General features: G+C 42.2%; 1 protein-coding gene across 5 annotated transcripts in view; it reads right to left on the bottom strand.

Moving 5' to 3' along the window:
* The window catches only part of NYAP2 (neuronal tyrosine-phosphorylated phosphoinositide-3-kinase adaptor 2), a 142,812-nt gene that overhangs the window by 50,968 nt on the left and 71,503 nt on the right, over window positions 1–20,341 (bottom strand). For all 5 annotated transcript variants that reach the window (XM_079975871.1, XM_079975874.1, XM_079975873.1 and 2 more), the window contains exon 3: window positions 14,053–14,354. In XM_079975871.1, coding sequence (XP_079831997.1) covers window positions 14,053–14,354 — 302 coding nt within the window. The remainder of the gene's footprint in view (window positions 1–14,052; window positions 14,355–20,341) is intronic.

The raw sequence follows: 20,341 nt of genomic DNA, 5'->3' as shown, positions 1-20,341 counted from the left end.
CACACTGAGCCTTCTAGACTTCTACTGAAGCCTTTACAATACATTCATATGCATAGAGTCGTAGAATGATAGAGTTGGAAGGGACCCAACATCTAGTACAACCCCCTGTGATGTAAGAATCTTTAGCTGTGATGACAGATAGCATGCATTTGAAATAGGCAGAGACTGGTTAATTTTTAGATGCCAGGTCTATTTCTGCTATATGTGTTAGTGGTATTTTCCCACCTACACTGTTTGTCATCTGTAAATGCCATGTGAAAAAGAAGACAAATAATCATGGCTTCCCCATGTGTACCTGAAGCTTGTTCCACAGTTTACGCTCACCACAGGGAGTCAACTATGCGGACCATGATGATCCTGTGCCAATCCCGGCCACATGAGTAGACTGGTGAGCAACCAAGGTGGATTCAAGTACCAATCAGTCTGGATTTCAGGAACTGGAAACAGTGCCTCCAGTTCCATAAATTAGAGTTCTCTGGATGTACTTGGACAGGTGCCTATAGCACAATATGCTTCAGGTCCATGCTGCTTTCCATTACACAATGAGCAGCATGGATTAAGCTGTTGGCTTTCATTAGATGTGGCAAGTCCTGAGCCGGGACAGGAGATTGTATGAAGTGACCTTCAGGTTCCTTCCAAGTCTTCCCTTTTTTTCATTCAGTGAAAAGGTCCTCCCCCCCCCCCCTTACTCCAATTCCCCAATAATAATTCAGACATTATCTGTGTTTTCTATTTTGCATTGTGCTGTGCAGTCAAGAAAAGGAAGATAACATGGTTTGAAGTGCACCATGGAAGCGTCTGGCATTTTCTCATCTGGTGTATGAATGCCATGTTATATCATATACAGAAAACAAAATACAATTAGTGGCATAAAGGTCGGCTGACTTCACCCTCATGCATAATATGGAAGATAGATGTCTACAAGAGGGGTCCTCCTCTCTTATCCCGTTACAAGACTCTTATATCTCTCTTGCTACTGTTTGCATGAAGCAGTTTTCACAACGGAGAAAAGAAAATATATATTTTAGCCTCTACCTCCCCGCCACCCCACCACCCCACACAAAGTAAATATTTCATAACACAATTTATTTAAAAGGATCTATGGTGTACTTTCCTGTTATTTCAAGCCCTGCCTGAAAAATCACTTACCTTCTCAGAATATTAAGAGCAAAGAAATATTGGGGAAATGAAGTTCTGCTTACAGTAATCACAGAACAACAACAAAAAGTGCAATGGTAAGTAGGCAGTTGCTGCACATATACGTGTAACTAATTATTGGCATGGATAGTGTGTGTGTGTGTGTGTGTGAGAGAGATATCTGGTAGCGTCGCACAGGCAATGAAAAGGAATTATTTGGCAATCCATGTGCAAGAGAAAAAGGCACAACATTGCATTAGCACTGTGACATTTAGCAGACAAGGAAAACATTCCACGCATGCTGAGAACACAAACTCCCATGAATGGCTCATTCTGGCCAATTGCCATACTCAGTGATATCCACACCATCCACTGTTGTCTTTTTATAGACACTAAAACCTATCCAAGAAGAAACCTGCTGGTTTAGACCATGTAAGGTAAAGGGCCAGTCTTGACAAACTCTGGGGTTGTGCGCCCATCTCACTTAAGAGGCCAGGGGCCAGCGCTGTCCGGACATCGCTGCTCTGGCGAGCCAGAGCCGCACATGGAAACGCCGTTTACCTTCCCGCTGGTAAGCGGTCCCTATTTATCTACTTGCACCCGGAGGTGCTTTCGAACTGCTAGGTTGGCAGGCGCTGGGACCGAGCAGCGGGAGCGCACCCCGCCGCAGGGATTCGAACTGCCGACCTTTCGATCGGCAAGTCCTAGGCGCTGAGGCTTTAACCCACAGCGCCACCTGCGTCCTTAGACCATGTACTCCAGGGCAAAAACAAATAAATCTACATCTACTCTCCCCAGACCATTCACAGGACTGAATCCAGGCTCACTGATTTCAACTTGGCTCCCAACTAAATCAATTGCATTTAAGTCATGATTAACTTGTCAAGCTAATTCCAGGTGGATCTAAGTTCAACTAACCTAATCTAGAACCAAGCCACATTTCCCCCCCTAAATTTCTGTTACCTGCCATACCCACTTTTCATCTTTATTGCTAAATTAAAAGGCGTGTTAGCAGTGCCACACATATATGTTGTTGTATGCATGCATCCCCACACCATTAAGCACAAATTAATGCTGTTGCATATTACACACACACACACACACACACACACACAGCCTAAATAAAAGCAAAACTGAGTTTACCCTGGGTTTTTTGTCACATTTGTGTGTGTGTATGTTTTACACACTTTCTGGTCTCTGAAGTGAAACATATACATTAAAATCCCTCAGGACCTTAACAATAACCCAACCTTCTACCAACATGTGCTTCCATTATTTCATTGCTCTCATGGTATCATTAGAAATTTGTTGAAGTATTTTTATGTTGATGTTTTGATGGATGTACCCCAACCTGAGATCATTTGATGCAGTCCAGGCTTTGAAATTTTTAAAATAAACACACAACACCATTTTAATTCAGGTATTTATGGAATAAAATGCTGTTGTTCTGCAGATAGTTTCACAGAATCCAATTCCACATCCCATCTTTTACACCATACTCCTGACACCCATATTTGGTAGGTTCATTGATATGCAAGCCCAGTTTTCTTACCTTCAAATCCTTTTTTGTGGGTGGGTGGAATGAAGTCCTGTATACCGGGACTCTAAAACAACATATGCAGGGTGGGCTTCACCCACCTTTCCTGACGGGATGTGGGTGGAGAGCGATAGTGACTGCATAACTCCCTACAGTCTTAGTTGACAGGCCTTCCTAGTGTTAGCATCTTCATCCTGTCTAGATTAAGCTTCAGTTTACTGATCCTTATCCATGAGAATGATACACTACAGTCTGCTGCCATACCTGAAGCTTTCCGGTAACCGGCTAAAGGAGCTCTAAACAAACAAATAAACAAACAGACACATGGAGGTCTCCACTATAGTATAGGAAGAGAGAGAGCCAATTATTTTAATAATTATTTTATTACTTTATATGGAAATTTAGGCAAAGGGAGAAGAATATTCATGAAGAGATTTATGTATTTGTGGGTGGTAAATATACAAGTCTGCTCCAAAACCTAGAACTGGAATAGGAAACATGTTGTCCTTCAGATCTTGTTGGTCCCATCATCTCTAACTGTTGATCATGCTAGCCAGGGTTGATGGGAGCTGGTGACCAAGACTATCGGGACGTCAGTATGTTCCCTGTTCCTAACCTAGAGAGCTCAGTTCTTGAAACAGATCTGATGGCACCCCAACTGAAGAAGCAGACTGATAATGTATAACATTTTTTAAAGGAGGTATTTTTGCAGAACAAAAGATTGGTAGAGCTTTCAGACATGCTTGCCACATGCTGCACTTAATTCTAGAAGTTCTGCAAGCTCTTTGTCCTCATCGCCTCCTTTCCTGCATAAGAATAGATTGAAATACGAATAAGTACATTTCTTTTCATGATTGCTCAGAGTGTGAGGGGAAAGGGCAATTAAAACAACAACAGCAACTAGTTTGTCATTTTCTATTGTGCCTCACCTGTTTACCAGCTTTTGAGACCTCCATATGGAGTTAATTTACTGTGCAATTCAGCCCACTTAGAAGAATGACATTAAGTGCACAGGAAAATTAAACTCCTGCCTCCTCATTTATAAAGACACTATGCCAATAGGTATTTTAAAGCTGAACAACCTTTCTCTCTGCATCCCCTTAAAAAACCCACAAAAAACCCTGAAATGAAAAAGCCATTCTCTAGAGATCTCACCTGCACACATAGCACATAGAATTAGGCTGTGGTACCATGCTTACTACAGGGTGAGTCCCATTAAATTAATCAGCACCCATGTCTGCATAAACATGCTAGGATTGCACAGTTTATCAGGCTATGCTTGGACAGATGTTGCATAGCCTATTATAGTGTGCATATGGGAGTGAATGGCTAATTTGCTCTGTATTGAACTCCTGATTTGCATTACAGTCAAAGCTGAAAATATACAAATAACTAGGAACTGAGGAGGAATATGTTTTAAATGGGTTCATAAAAGGAATCTGGCAGTTCCAACCTGATAAAGCTTTGCCCACATTGGACCGCCTCTTGCACTGATCTGCTTGTATGCAAAAAGGAACAATATATTATACGTATAGTACATATAAAAGAGTCAAGACCCATGTAGTGCTGTATTTCTGCAACACAATTTTATAAGTACAATTGTACCTTGGATCCCGAATGCCTTGGTACTTGGATGTTTTGGCTCCTGAACACCGCAAACCCAGAAGTGATTGTTCCGGATTGCAAACGTTCTTTTGGAAGCCGAACATCTGATGGGGCTTCCACGACTTCCGGTTGGCTGCAGGAGCTTCCTGTAGCCAATCAGAAGCCACGCTTGGGTTTCCAAACATTTTGGAAGCCAAACAGACTTCCGGAACGGATTCCATTCAACTTCCAAGGTACGACTGTAATAATATATAAGAATTTTAATATAGTGGCATGCCTTCTTGGGTGTGTCTGTATATTGCCTGATTTTCTTTAGAAAATCTGGAGCGTATGTGTGTACAATATGATATGCAAAATGATGCATACAATAATACACATAATAGAATTGTGTGGATTTTTAGCAAAATCGGTAAAAAGTAACTTGCTTCTTGTCAAGACCAAGGAGAGAAGATTTGGGGGGCGCACAGAGGAAACAGAATCAGCACTGTGCTCTAGATACAACCATGGAACTCAACACAGATTTTCAGAAAATTCGATCCCTATAAATAACTCATTTCTACTACTACTTTTCAGTTAGTTATGGTTGGAGATGTATCAGTGGTATATCCCTGCAATTTAAAAACATAGCCTAACTACCATGATAAATGCTGAAGACTGATTAACAGCACAATTACGTGGATGTTTGTTTGAAACTCAACCCCACAGTGCTCAATGAAGTTTACCCCTTGTGAATTGAATTGCAGGCAGTATAAATCAGCTGATATAGATACCCTAGGACAAAATCAAAGCCACAAATGTCAAGGGTTTTTTTCAAAATTGAAAGGGGCTTTATTTTGAAACTAAAATTGGGGTTGCTTCTATGATTTTGAGGATTGTTTCAGAAGTAGTTTTAGCTCTGTATACAGCATGGATGAAGATGTCTGCCAGTCTTGAATGATGATATATTGGATGGATCCAGACTTAGTCTGCTTGAATCAATGGAATTTAACTTAGTCATGACTAACTTGTCCTGCAGATTTCGCAAGCAATGTGAAATAAAGGGGAACAAAGGCACAAAGGGTAAAAACTGTTATTCTGAACTTAATATGAGAGCTCCAGACTGCCTTATCTTCTGCATGAAACCAGGGGCTCAGCTAGACTGGTAAAGAAAAAGCAATTTATATGCGTTGTATGTGCAATATAACATTGTGCCATCAGATGGCGACGTGGAGTCCTGTTTTCCTCTACCTGTTTTCCCTGTTTAAATTTACAACGCTTTAACCTGAAATGCTTCTTTGATGTGTCTAGATCCGGCCCAGCTCTCTGCTTCTCTGCTTCTATCAAACTGAATTAGTTAACCTTTCCCACAATGAAGTATCCATCCACAGTGTTTTCTTGGCAAATTACAAAATGACTGATTACTCTCTCCACTTAGGGTCCTTTGCCTCTGGACTTTACATTTTAGCACCATATTTTTCATCAGAGCTGTGTAACTGAACAACCTTGAACAACCACAAGAAAATAATAAAAATTCATCAAAAAGGACACTGCGGCTACGAGTTTTGTTTTCAACCAAATGGTTTGGAAAGAAGTTGTTTTACGCCTTTCTTTAAAAACCCAGAGGTTTCTTTCTTTTTGGTGAGGAGGAACCCACATGTAGGGAAATTGTAAAGAGAGTAGTTAGATTTTAGATTTCTTTGAGAGTTTATTTCTGAGAGAAAATATCAGTACTTTCTGATCAAAATGTTTTTACAAAATATGGTTTGTAACTGGAAAAATATTAACATTATTTACAGCTAAATACTTCATTTCCTTCCATCCCCAATAATTGATGGGAATTGTTTGTGTTTCTTGGTAAACCCAAAAAGCTATTTTGGAAACAGGACAATAGAAGAAGCCTACTGAAATTGGGTAGGTACAAAGCTGGTGCCAGGCTCTTTGCTGTGTGTGATAAAGAGGATGCCCCCTTTCCACATAGAGAAGTCAGCTGGGCTAGCAACTGAATCTCGGGGCAGTCATTCAATACTTCGAGACCACTTCCTGTCCCCCAGCATCTGCCACCTGAGGCAGTTTCTTGACTCTGGTTGCACCAGCCATGCAGGGTCAAAATGTGGAAAGAGTAGATCTGCAAAGCAGAAGTGTTTATAATCACAGGGCTGATTTTGAATCTTGGACCTGAATCCCCAAGTCAGTTCTCCAACAGATTTGGGTATTTTGATGCTCCTCAGTTTCCTCTAGGCCAGCAGGGGCTAACCCCCCCCCCCCAAATGTCCAAAAAGCATGGAGGCGAAACACGGAGTCGACCACAGCCTGGCCCCAACAGCCGGTTTCTCCTCCTCCTCCTCTTCCTTGGTGGTGGAGGTGATGGAACGGTGGAGGTGATGGAAGTCCCTCAGCTGCCATGTTTGGCTCTGCCCCATCTCCTCCCAATGTCCTGATGGCAAGCGTGTGGTGTGAGGTGTTATATGTGTGGCATCAGGACATTGCATGCACAATGTTGGCCCCCCACAATCAGCCTTGCAAGCTGGTGTCTCTGCTCTGTGCTGACCTCCTTACCATGGTGTGGCGTTCGTACGGAGCCCCAGGTCATCTCCTCGACTATTGACCTGTACACCACTAATCCGCTGCCACCAACCAGGTTCTCCCTGGTAAATCACTTAGTCAGGTTCTCAAGTTAATAAAGAAGAGTGTAGTTTATTGCAGACACAAACTTTAACTGCATTCCAAACGGTGTTACTCTTTATCTTCTTAGTCTTAGTTTATCCTGTCTCTATCTCTTCTACCTCCCCTCACACAAGAACCAACTGCACTGTCTCTCTATTTCCAACTGCCTGCCAACTGCTTTTCCAACTGCCTTTCCCAACCAACCAACCCACTAAAACCAACCAACTAAGCACCCCCAAACCTCAGGTTAAGCCCTTTTATAAACAGGTAGGCTCCGCCTCCAGCTTTCCTATTGGTCTACATTTTAACCCTTTCTTTCCCCCCTATACAAACATTTTCAAATGAACGGGCAAACGCCACACATGGGAATACATATGCCATACGGACAAGATCAAAAATGGCAGATGCTGTTACTTTGACCCAAGAGAACTATGCAAAGTTTAAACTCTGCAAAGAATTGCCCCATAAGCAAATCTGCAGTGGCATTACGTGAGAAAGTATCCAATGAATCAAAAAAGTATTAAGAGGAAAGCAATATGTATTTGCAGTCTCCCTGGAGATTAATCTGTGCATCCACAGATCAGCTGTAATTAAACTGATATCACTATGTACTCTCACTGTTACCAATCAAGTGACAGGATTTCAAACTGAAAATTAGCAAGCCGCTAAAGATTACTTGTGAAAAACAGGATTTTTTCCTGTAGGGACAGAGTGCCAATATTCTCATGATAGCCATTTTTAATATAAAAAGTCCTCCTGCTGTTATCTCCCTAATTTGTTTATCAATGGGGTGTCTCATCACCACCTTATGCAGTTTGGAAAAGGAAAGAAAAACATTAACAGGACATGCAGTTTTGTTGAAGGGTACCAGCAAAGCACATTTTAGTTCACATTTGATCATTTCAGGCCTGAGACCTGAGGGCCTTCACTGAAGTTTCTCTTGATTGCATGCAGGAATGGGGAAGAAACTCAATCCAATTTGCATTTAAAGGTGAACCTGCCAAATCCACATTTTTTTAAAAAAATGATCTGTGAACGAAAACATGATCATCCTTTGAAAAATCAAACTTTTCTGAATTTCGCAATGCAGTTTTCCAGCTGAGCAAAGTGTACAATGATGCATGGATCAATAATAATAATAATTTATTATTTGTACCCCGCCCATCTGGCTGGGTTTCCCCAGCCACTCTGGGCGGCTTCCAACAGAGATGAAAAATACACTAAAATATCACATATTAAAAACTTCCCTGAACAGGGCTGCCTTCAGATGTTTTCTGAATGTCAGGTAGTTGTCCATCGCCTTGACATCCGATGGGAGGGCATTCCACAGGGCGGGCGCCACCACCGAGAAGGCCCTCTGCCTGGTTCCCTGTAGCTTTGCTTCTCGCAGGGAGGGAACCGCCAGAAGGCCCTCGGAGCTGGACCTCAGTGTCCGGGCAGACCGATGGGGGAGGAGACGCTCCTTCAGATATACTGGACCGAGGCCATTTAGGGCTTTAAAGGTCAACACCAACACTTTGAATTGTGCTCGGAAACGTACTGGGAGCCAATGTAGGTCTTTCAAGACTGGTGTTATATGGTCTTGGCGGCCACCTCCAGTCACCAGTCTAGCTGCCGCATTCTGGATTAGTTGTAGTTTCCGGGTCACCTTCAAAGGTAGCCCCACGTAGAGCGCATTGCAGTAGTCCAAGCGGGAGATAACCAGAGCATGTACCACTCTGGCGAGACAGTCTGCAGGCAGATAGGGTCTCAGCCTACGTACCAGATGGAGCTGGTAAACAGCTGCCCTGGATACAGATTTGACCTGTGCCTCCATGGACAGCTGTGAGTCCAAAATGACTCCCAGGCTGCGCACCTGGTCCTTCAGGGGCACAGTTACCCCATTCAGGACCAGGGAATCCTCCACACCTGCCCGCCTCCTGTCCCCCAAAAACAGTACTTCTGTCTTGTCAGGATTCAACCTCAATCTGTTAGCCGCCATCCATCCTCCAACCGCCTCCAGGCACTCACACAGGACCTTCACCGCCTTCACTGGTTCTGATTTAAAAGAGAGGTAGAGCTGGGTATCATCTGCATACTGATGAACACCCAGCCCAAACCTCCTGATGATCCCTCCCAGCGGCTGCATGTAGATGTTGAAAAGCATGGGGGAGAGGACAGAACCCTGAGGCACCCCACAAGTGAGAGCCCAGGGGTCTGAACACTCATCCCCCCCCACCACTTTCTGAACACGGCCCAGGAGGAAGGAGCGGAACCACTGTATGACAGTGCCCCCAGCTCCCAGCCCCTCAAGACGGTCCAGAAGGATGTCATGGTCGATGGTATCAAACGCCGCTGAGAGATCCAGCAGAACTAGGAAACAGCTCTCACCTTTGTCCCTAGCCCGCCGGAGGTCATCAACCAGTGCGACCAAGGCAGTTTCAGTCCCATGATGAGGCCTGAATCCCGACTGGAAGGGATCCAAAGTATGCGTACAAATGCCTAAGTCAGTGACAACAATGTACATAATGCATTGTATTAAGGAAAGTTGTCTGCAAAACTGTGCATTTTTTGTCAAAACTTCATGTGTTTATTATGAGAAATTTGAATAATTTTTATAAGCATAAAGAAACGCGGAGAACTGAATTTAAGATTGTAAAAATGAGAAAATGAGTTAACCCATTAATTGGCAGATTTGTTTTCCCCTCATTGTGTGAAGAACATTTGCATGGACAAAGTAGGATCCTATGGGAGATTATGGCACTATCCTAAGGTGAGGTAGTGGAGCTGGAACATGGGAGCATTCAGCTCCAGAACTGTTTTCATATTATTGATGTTTGGATGAAAAGTTGTCTGTCTGCCCAATATGATATTGCTGTGGTGGTTGCTTTATATTCTAATTTTCTCCAAGGAGCTCAAGGCGGCATGCACAATTCTTCAACTCTACATTTTATGTAGAAAACAACCCTGTGAGGTCGGTTGGTGTTAGTGACTGGCCCAAGGTCATCCAGTCAGCTTCATGGCTGAGTGGGGATTCAAACCTTTACCTCTCAGGTCCTAGTCCAGCATTCTAACCACAACACCACACTAAGGAGTCACCAGCATTACGCTGCTGCTGCAGTTGAGGAGTCCATGGTATGGCTCCTGGGGGTATATTTCAAAGATATGCTGTATTGCTATTTGTTCTTATACAGCAGCGGAGCCGTATTGCTTTATATTGTGAGTGCAGATGGGGCTTTGGCTGAGCAGCAGATATTACATGATACAGTCGTACGTTGGAATTCGAATGGAATCCATTCCGGAAGTCCGCTTGACTTCCAAAACGTCTGTAAACCAAAGCACGGCTTCTGATTGGCTGCAGGAGCTTCCAATCGGAAGCGGCAGAAGCCCAGTCGGACGTTCGGCTTCTAAAAATTGTTGGCAAACTGTAACAGTCACTTCTGGGTTTGCGGTGTTCGGGAGCCAAAACCTTCGAGAACTAAGCTGTTTGAAAACCAAGGTATAAGGGGTTTTCCAAGAGTGACACAAATGACACCTCTTTCGACTGTGCTGCAGCGTTTGTGAACAAGCAGAGGAGACCCATTTTCAAGTTAAAAGGACATCCTAGCAGCAGTGCACATTTTCCTACCTCAGTTAATGGCACCAGAATTGCAAAAACCCATTGAAACCCCCCGTGTGAATATGGCCAGGTCACAGAAAGGAAAGGAAAACCTGAATAATTTTGAGGAAGTATTCTCTTTTTAATGTATCATTCTGGATGCTTTTTCCCCACAGCAATTGCATAGCTGACAGACTTCTCTGTAGTTTATTATACCCATTAGTCAAGTACTGTATTCCCCAAACTGAGCACACCTAGCAGTTTTGCAGTGAGCTGCGCTCTCCATTCTGAGCTTCTTACCCACAGTATTTAAAGGAGTGTATTCCATGGATACTTCACAGAGGTTGTGCTTCACCCTGGTTAGGAAGCTTGAATGGCAGTGACCTAGAGGCACTGTATCCCACATTTGGAGACATTGGTGTTATCCTTCTCACCCATCACAGCTTTTGTATGAACCTAACTCCCTTAAGCTCCACAAATACAGGTTTGCCACTGCAGAGTTGATGGAGGACATAGGGTTAGGCAAAGGTCAAATAGCTTTGGATGTCATTTTGATGTCAAACAGCAAATATCTGCCTGCCAAACATTCCCTGCATGTCCACAACTGGATGGAAATAAATATTTGGCGAATAGTGAAAAAGAACGTAGAAGGAATTTCTGGAAATAATAATAATAAGTGAAGAAAATAATAATTGGGAGGGAGGGAGGGAGAGAGAGCACACACTGGGAATTAATGAGTGAATAGGGTGGTCCAGAACCCACATATATATATACCAATCTGCATAAATGAGCAAAGATTACACACAGAGCAGAGGATGTTTAAAGTGAGTTTTTATCCCCTTATCAGCACAATTAAGCACACAATCCGCAGACAGGTTAGCGTATCTTGACTACGAGTGCTTGCAATCAGTTTCTCAGCACAACATAATTCCCAAGCTGCTAAGTACGTGTCATATATTTTAACACCCAACAGACAATGCTTTGCAGTGTTTGCGACTTCCTTGAATGTTAATGTGTCTATAGGTCTCAAAGGATGTGATTCCTGTACAGCTTCAGTTAATGCAGTATGAAGTGTTTGTGTTAAATGTTGGCTTTTAAGGAAATCAAAATACAAAATGGTAAAAGACAATGATATGTAGCAGAAAGTACAATCTCTGTGATTGCAATGTGTGCTATTGAAATCCTGAATGAAACCTCTAACATGCCTGAAGTTGTTTCTTCAATAATGACTCCAGGATCTAGAATTCAACTTGCTATTGATATGTAGATCAAAACGCACTAAATTCCACAATGTTCTTAGTTAGCAGCACAAATAAATGTAAGGCATTTGCTTAATCAGAGTCAAGTGCTTCCTTTACTTATTCTGGCACCTCAGAAAACAACTGAATTTTTTTTTTTTAATGATCAATAGCAGGTATAATGAAGTGGAAACTTAACAAAAAAAATCAGGGCCAAAAATATGGGCTGTCTGCAAAATGCAGTACCCTGTTTCTATTATAAAGATAGGAATGGCAGCTGTGAAACAAGGTTAAAATATTAGCCAGTTCAAAGTATTGTCCTTATTCTAGTTTGCATTTGTGATGATATCACATAGCTGAATGAAAATATGACACAACCCAACTTCCACTATGCCTATTGCTAGGAAATAAACTGCTGATGAGCAAGAAGAATATTGGGTTCTACTAAATCTTAAGTCCTTCAAACACTAGTTGGTCATAAGCAGGATGGGAACCCCCCCCCCCAAAGAAAAACCTGACAGCTTCAACTCTTTTCTGATCTAACTCATATTTTTCTGCTGTGGCAAGAGTGCACTATGGGTGTTTGGCATCCTGGATGGGTTTGTAGCAGTGATTTGATAGAAAATGGTGTTGCTTTGGTGTGTGGGGGGTAGTGGCAGCAATTACTGGTATAGTAATTGCCTCTCCTAAAAGGTAAATGCCCTCAATAAGTCAACCACTTTGAGAGATTATAGTGCAGGAGAAACACTTTTGTCTGAGAGAGAATAATAGAGCAGCAAGAGGTACCTTTTCCACGCAGGGAGCTCACTTGAGATTGCACAAAGAGTAAAAATTGCCAAGAAAATGTTCAGCCTAAGCCCCATTGAAGCAAAACACAGTTGATCGAGAGTTGTGCTCTTGTTCAAATCCCATCCATGTTGATGAGCTGCCCAGAGGAGGAGATGTGACTGGCCAATTGTGCCATTACAAAAATAGTGTACATGTGGAAGCATTGTTAAAGGCCTACATGGGTCTTTATCTGTTCCAAGTGAAAGACACAACGGCATCCATTGGATCAGAATCCAGTAAGCACAAATCTTTTTTTTCCCTACTGTTTTGAATGCAAATGGTCCTTATCTTTTCCTATATCACCTTGCACTTCCTCCAAGTAGCCCTTCACATTTTATCCTAACAGCCCCCTGTGGTAGGCTAGGTTGACAGATAGTGATGGGCCCAAAGTGACCCAGTAACACTACATGGTGATGAGGGATTTTTGAACCAGTAGTCTCCATACCTTAGTTCATAATGGCACCATACCCTACTCTTGCTGGGTGGCTGTTACAACCCCTCACAGATAGCACTCCATTCACAAGGTGCAAGGAGTCACATCCCAGTGGCCAACCTTCTAAATTTCCTGCCCAGCTGCATTGCAAGGCAGGATAGCTCACCAAAACAAAAGTTAAACTGCTGAATCATGGGAAGCCAATGAGTGGAGCCTGCTCCACCGACTATGAATAATAATAATAATAATAATAATAATAATAATAATACTTCATTATTATTATTTATACCCCGCTCATCTGGCTGGGTTTCCCCAACCACACTGGGCGGCTCCCAACAGAATATTAAAAACACAATAAAACATCATCAAACATTAAAAACTTCCCTAAACAGGGCTGCCTTCAGATGTTTTCTAAAAGTCAAATAGTTGTTTATTTCCTTGACGTCTGATGGGAGGGCGTTCCACAGGGCAGGCGCCACTACCGAGAAGGCCCTCTGCCTGGTTCACTGTAGCTTCACTTCTCACAGGGAGGGAACCGCCAGAAGGCCCTTGGAGCTGGACCTCAGTGTCTGGGCTGAATGATTGGGGTGAAGATGCTCCTTCAGGTATACTGGGTATTTATACAATATACATCTCCTATCAAGATACCCCAGAGGCCATTTGGAACAGAGTTTGGTGTTAGCAAAGCGATGCAAGCATAAGCCATTTACACAATTAGAAAACGGAAGTAATATTTCAATTTATTTATTCTGTGTGTTTATTTTAGGATAGTTCTTAATCACTGTCAGTAAAGTCAATGAGTACTGAACTAAGTGCAAACTCAGATTTGCATTTAGAAACTTGTTTTACATTCAGAAATTTAAACTTAATGTTCAATTATAACAGGAGAATTTAGCTTTGGCTGGGAATGGATGAGGAATACAAACACTTGCATTTTGGTGATGGAAACTGAAGAATACTCAAGTGCAGAACCTCCTTGGAGTTTGAGGAATACACTATTAACAAGTGAATATTTAATAGTACCTTCAAAAGTAAACAGAAGCTAAGCATTTACCTTCAGTTCGGTCTGGTAGCTTTCCACCCTTACTTGTTGTTCCAGCATTTACAGTTTCAGAGGATGTGCTTAGTTTGGTATTGGGATCTCGTTTCGGTTTCGGTGGGGGTTGTTTGCGGGAGCAGCTACTGCTTTCATCATCGGTACCTCCAACAGAATGAAGCGACTGGGATCTCACGGAAAAGCCACTCGAACAAGGATGAGGCAGTCTGTCCTGAGGGGCGGGCATTGTCATAAATCCCATGCGGAAATGCTTGCCAATGTAGCTTCCTTCATTTCCTCTCACCACTTCACCTCCTAAGCTGTAAGGAAAGTAAAACACACATGCATATATATGAAGCTGATAAAGCCATTTGGATGCCTAACAAAATAATAATAATAATTCTGCTGTTAAGCAATTTACCCCTTAATTACAGAAAATGCTTTGAACTTATTTGAATACAACCCTATAACACACACACACACACACACACACACACACACACACACACACTGCAACTAGTTATACTTTAGTTAAAATACAAAGTTCTTACACATGGCACAGATTCAGATTTATTTTGTTATTGCCCATGCACCCACCCAGCCTAAACACCCATGAAATAGATTTTCCAGCTTTACTCACAATAAAAATTTGCTCTCACCACACCAATTTGTTTTATTGATAAGAAATACATTGGAAAGAAAAGAGAAAATAGAAGTCCGAACAGTGCTGGGTTTATAACATAGAACCCCACTAATTGATGATATGATCGTGGACATTCAGAAATCATAAAACAATGCAGCTACATAAGAACATGGATCATTCCTAAAAGATAATATTGATTGTGCTTGAATTTTGCTGCCACACTTGCCAGTGTCTCCTGCCACACCAGTGTGCGCCACACCATTTGAGAACCACTGAATTCCAGACTGATTCTAGATGCATTTGGATCCAGGGCCGTCTTACCCATAGGCGCTAGGAGTGCGGGGCACCCGGGTGCTGGGCTCTCGGGGGCGCCAGGCCAAGAGTCTGGGGCCTGAGAGTTGAGTCCGGGGAAGAGCCCGCCTGTCGGTCAGAGCGCTGCAGTGGGCTCTTCTGCTGCGGGCAGCTCTTCGCCGTGAGTTTGGGGCTGACCGAGCTAGCGAGATGCTGAGGCAGCCAGCCAGCTCCGCCATCCTGCATGCCTGGGACTGGGCAACCTGGGGGGGGGGGGGTAGCCAGGCGGATCTTTGCACCCCCGCACCGCATATGCTTAAGACAGCCCTGTTTGGATCCCACACTTTCTGATGGGGTTATCCTGCCTTTCCCTCCCTAAACATGCCCCAGACAAATGAAGAAAGTGGTGACTGTGATCTTGCTATAATGTCCGCCCACAACTTTATCAGGAAAGTGCTGGGACTGCTTAAATCTGTTTTCAAATGGACATTGTGGTGTAATGCAGAATCAGTCTGCAATGAGCTTTTATTTTCAGAATGAAACCAGTTTCTCAAGAAGTGCTTTCCAGGGGCGAACAAAATATGCATTAGATCTTGACCATATGTACAAGTACTCAGCCTCCATCGATTTGAAAATAAAATACTGTGTGCATGCAGCCTTAGTTAATGAATTAAAAAGAGATCTAGTTCTCTTGAGTATGACAAACTGCCATCACTAGAGAGCACTAGTGTCCAAATACACAAACCAGTACATGTTTATTACACCAAACCATTTCTAGATCATAGTTGGTGTCACTTCCCCAGGGATGTCAATCCCAAAAAGATCAAAAGCAGCATTCATTAAATGCTACTTTACAATCTGAAACTTAAAAAAAAATATCTATGACTAATTTGAAGATTAATTATGCCTCAGTTAATCTTTCTAAAAATTGTTCTTCAAATAAAGTGTGGTCCCAAACTTCTATATAGCAAAAAAAGCTATTTATGTCACATTTTTTTAAAAAAGGATCACCATTGAAATATATAGAGGATATTATACACGGGACAATGTTCTACTTTGTAGGATTTCGGCTAATCTATTTGAAACTCAGGTGTTTTGAGAATGTTGCAATTAAGGGACATAAAACTGATTTTGAATGTCTACATTCTGCACAGTTCCATCTGCTCTCTGCATATGGCACATTGGTTTGGTGGATTGATGTAGGGCTAGTGAAAAAAAATAAAGTATTATTATTATTATTATTATTATTATTAAATTTATTACCTGCCCTTCACCAGCAGGTCCCAGGGCAGGTTAAAACAATTTAAAATTCAATATTTAAAACTTTTTATATATAAAAAAAATTACAGCCACAGGAATAATCAAAATCTCAGGGTTTATTTAAAATGTATTTTTTCTGTTCTCCTCCTGAAGCAAAGTTCTTAACCTGAAGCACTATTTCTGGGTTAGCGGAGTCTGTAACCTGAAGTGTATGTAACCTGAAGCATATGTAACCTGAGGTACCACTGTATCTATATCTATATCTATATCTATCTATCTATCTATCTATCATCTATCTATCTATCTATCTATCTATCTATCTATCTATCTATCTATCTATCTATCATCTATCTATCTATCTATCTATCTATCTATCGCAACTCAATAAATTTTTACTGCTTCTATTTTTATCTGGCATCTAGTAAATCCCACACTATTACCTACAGATTATCACCAAAAGTCAAACACGAGCCCCCCAAAGTTCCCTGTGCTTTGCTTTTTTGTCGCAGCCTTCATTTTGCCCTGCCCAGTGATGTAAAGAATTCATCTGATCTTCCTGACTGTAAATAGCAGGGCTGACTGGCCGGAGTCTGCTTTGCAGCAAGAGGAGGAAAGTGAGATTTATGTGGCACTTTCCTGTAAAGGAAAATGAAGACAGCTAGTAGAAATGATTGCGTAGATGATCTCATTCCATTACTTTTGACAGAAAGGAGACTGTGCTCTTACTGTTCAGATGATAAGCTCGAGCTCGTTTCAAAATTATATTATACGAGTTGCCAAAAAAAAAAGAAGTGGCGTGGCTTATTAATATATATGGAAATGCATATTTGGATTATTCCCCTGAGAGCTTTTCATTTGGGCTTGGTCAGGTTCAAACTGCTTTTATGACAAGGAAAAATGATCGGCTGAAGTACAGCATGGGAAAGGTTACTTTAAAAAGAGGTGGTGGGGAAAAACATTTGTCAGGAAAGAAAAGTAAGAGGACAGGTTTCAGACCACTTACCCCAGAGTAATCTTACTGAACGTTACTATTGAACACATGCTTTGAGGTGTTGCGTTCTCATATCTTCATGATGGTAAGCATTATGGTTTGATGAAGTAGCCCATGGGTAGGCAAACTAAGGCCTGGGGGCTGGATCTCGCCCAATCGCCTTCTCAATCAGGCCCGCAGATGGTCCGGGAATCAGCGTGTTTTTACATGAGTAGAATGTGTCCTTTTATTTAAAATGCATCTCTGGGTTATTTGTGGGGCCAGCCTGGTGTTTTTACGTGAGTAGAATGTGTCCTTTTATTTAAAATGCATCTCTGGGCTATTTGTGGGGCATAGGAATTTATTCTTCCCCCCACAAAAAAATATTGTCCGACCCCACACAAGCTCTGAGGGACAGTGGACCGTCCTCCTGCTGAAAAAGTTTGCTGAACCCTGATTAGGGTGATATTCAACATTAGTAATAATCATAGTAGACCTCGTGAAACTGATGTGCTTAGGCTGAGTAAACTCTGCATATGGCTAACGCTGGATTCCAACCTATGTTTGGCTCTGCTGGAATTCTGCCATCCTAAATAACTTATTGGATTGAACTACACATGCTGCAAAGTTATTCAACCATGGATCCCCAGATGGTCTCTCAACTTCACTCACCTCACAGAGTATTTGTTGTGGGGGAGGAAGGGAAAGGAGAATGTTAGCTACTTTGAGACTCCTTAAAAAGGTAAAGGGACCCCTGACCATTAGGACCAGTCGTGACCGACTCTGGGGTTGTGGCGCTCATCTCACTTTATTGGCCGAGGGAGCAGGTGTACAGCTTCCAGGTCATGTGGCCAGCATGACTAAGCCACTTCTGGTGAGCCAGAGAAGCGCACAGAAATGCCGTTTACCTTCCCGCCAGAGCAGTACCTATTTATCTACTTGCACTTTAACGTGCTTTCAAACTGCTAGGTTGGCAGGAGCAGGGACCGAGCAACGGGAGCTCACCCCGTCACAGGGATTCAAACCACTGACCTTCTGATTAGCAAGTCCTAGGCTCTGTGGTTTAACCCACAGCGCCACCCGTGTCCCTTGAGACTCCTTAGGGTAGTGATAAAGCGGGGTATCAAATCCAAACTCTTCTTCTACAACTCCCGGCATCCATGACCATTGACAGCTGGCTGGAAGTTGTAGTCCAACACCATCTGGGATCCCCAGGTGGTCTGTTGGTTTTGGCTGGCCCTGATATCAGAACCTAATAGCTGAGAGTGGTCCCCCTAGCAACAAGGAACTTTCCACATCTCACCTACAAAGCCTTAAGAGGCTTAGGACTAAAATATCTCAGGGTTGCCACTTCCCACATGAACCAACCTGGATCCTACCTTCATCATCTGAGGTTCTTCTCTGTGTGACCCTTCGGAGGGAGGTGCAGAGTGGGACAACACAAGAATGGGGCTTTTCATTGGTGGCTTCCTGGAGGCCACAGGAGGGCATGGCCAGGCAAAAAACTTTCTTTTCTGCCAGGCCTTTGGCCTTTATTTGGAGGGTGATGATATTCATGGCCTTCTTTAGTCCCTTTCATAAATATTCTTTTTATATTTAAATACAGTGGTACCTCAGGTTACATATGCTTCAGGTTACATACGCTTCAGGTTAAAGACTCTGCTAACTCAGAAATAGTGCTTCAGGTTAATAACTTTGCTTCAGAATGAGAACAGAAATCATTCTCCGGTGGCGCGGCAGCAGCAGGAGGCCCCATTAGCTAAAGTGGTGCTTCAGGTTAAGAACAGTTTCAGGTTAAGTATGGACCTCCGGAACGAATTAAGTACTTAACCTGAGGCACCACTGTATGAATGTATTTTCAGTTTTAAATCTGTTTCAGTGTTATGTTGGCTTTCAGATATGCACTACCTGTCAGTTACTTTTTTTGCATGGGGAAAGTGACTTGTAAGTGCAATTTTTGTTGTTGTTGTTGTTGTTGTTGTTGTTGTTGTTGTTGTTGTTGTTGTTGTTTCTGTTGTTTAAAAACTGATACTACCAGGGGACTCATATCAACTCCAGGTACATTAGCAGGACAAAGCTCAGTTTAAGCGGAGGGGGGGAGGGGAGGCTAAATCAGAATGCCAATCACCTCAATGCCATATTCTGTCACACACCATAATAGCCAGACTAACACACACACCACCACACCACTTAACAATATATCTAAATACTGTTTGCGATTGAGGAGGGTAGTTTGTGCATTTTCCCTTTTCTCTTCTTTGAGCCCAAGTGTTTCATTATTTTATTCTCCCTTTTTCTGTATTACGGCATTGCTAAATTTTGACAGAAACCTCATTAGGCAGCTGTAAACCAAACGTGATACGATTATGCAATTTTCACCCTTTTGAAATTTTAAGATGTCTTGGAAATTTCCTTTCTTTAAATGTTAAAGAACTGGTGCAGGATATGATAGTACCATGAAACCAGATTGTTACAGACCCAATTTGTTTTCTAAACTGACCACCAGTTTCTACCTTCTATACTGCCCTGGAGCTTTTTCTTATTAATTCAGATCTATAATATGATGGTTTCTTGCCTCAGGCTTTACCATCATTCTGTGTTTCATGTCCTTTTGTCTAAAATTTATTTTCACCTTCTGTGAACCCATGCCTGATATTTAAGTGCCACATACATTTCATTAGAGACACCAATTTCCTATCTAGCTAGTGGATACCTTCTGGATATTTTGATCCATGATCCATCATGTGCAGAAGCATATTTCATTGTTGCGCAGGAACTAATTCATTCATACTTACATGCTTCTTGATCCTTCAAGTTGCTTTACACTTCAAAGTAGAGCTGCACAATTTTTGACTGGTTTTTAACAAGATCTTTTAAAGGCATGGAATGACTCCTGCAAGTCGCTCCAGTTCCTGCACAGATGTGCTAATACACTGGCTGAATAATGCATGCAGGAGTGTGTTGTGGTTCATTTTATGTTCCAAAAAGTTAGAAAAATGGGTGAATTGGGTCTTGGCGAGTTGTGAACGTAACTCAAGCTGGGGCATTCACCATGTTAAAAATCTACTACAAAGATTGATGCAATATAATTTCAGGGTGTAAAATAAATAAATAAATGTCTCAGTGAATTGCAGCCATATTTC

This window comes from Podarcis cretensis (genome assembly GCF_951804945.1).
Source record: "Podarcis cretensis genome assembly, chromosome: 5".
In the NCBI taxonomy this organism is placed as follows: domain Eukaryota; kingdom Metazoa; phylum Chordata; class Lepidosauria; order Squamata; family Lacertidae; genus Podarcis; species Podarcis cretensis.
This window is presented reverse-complemented; position numbering and strand designations above follow the sequence as displayed.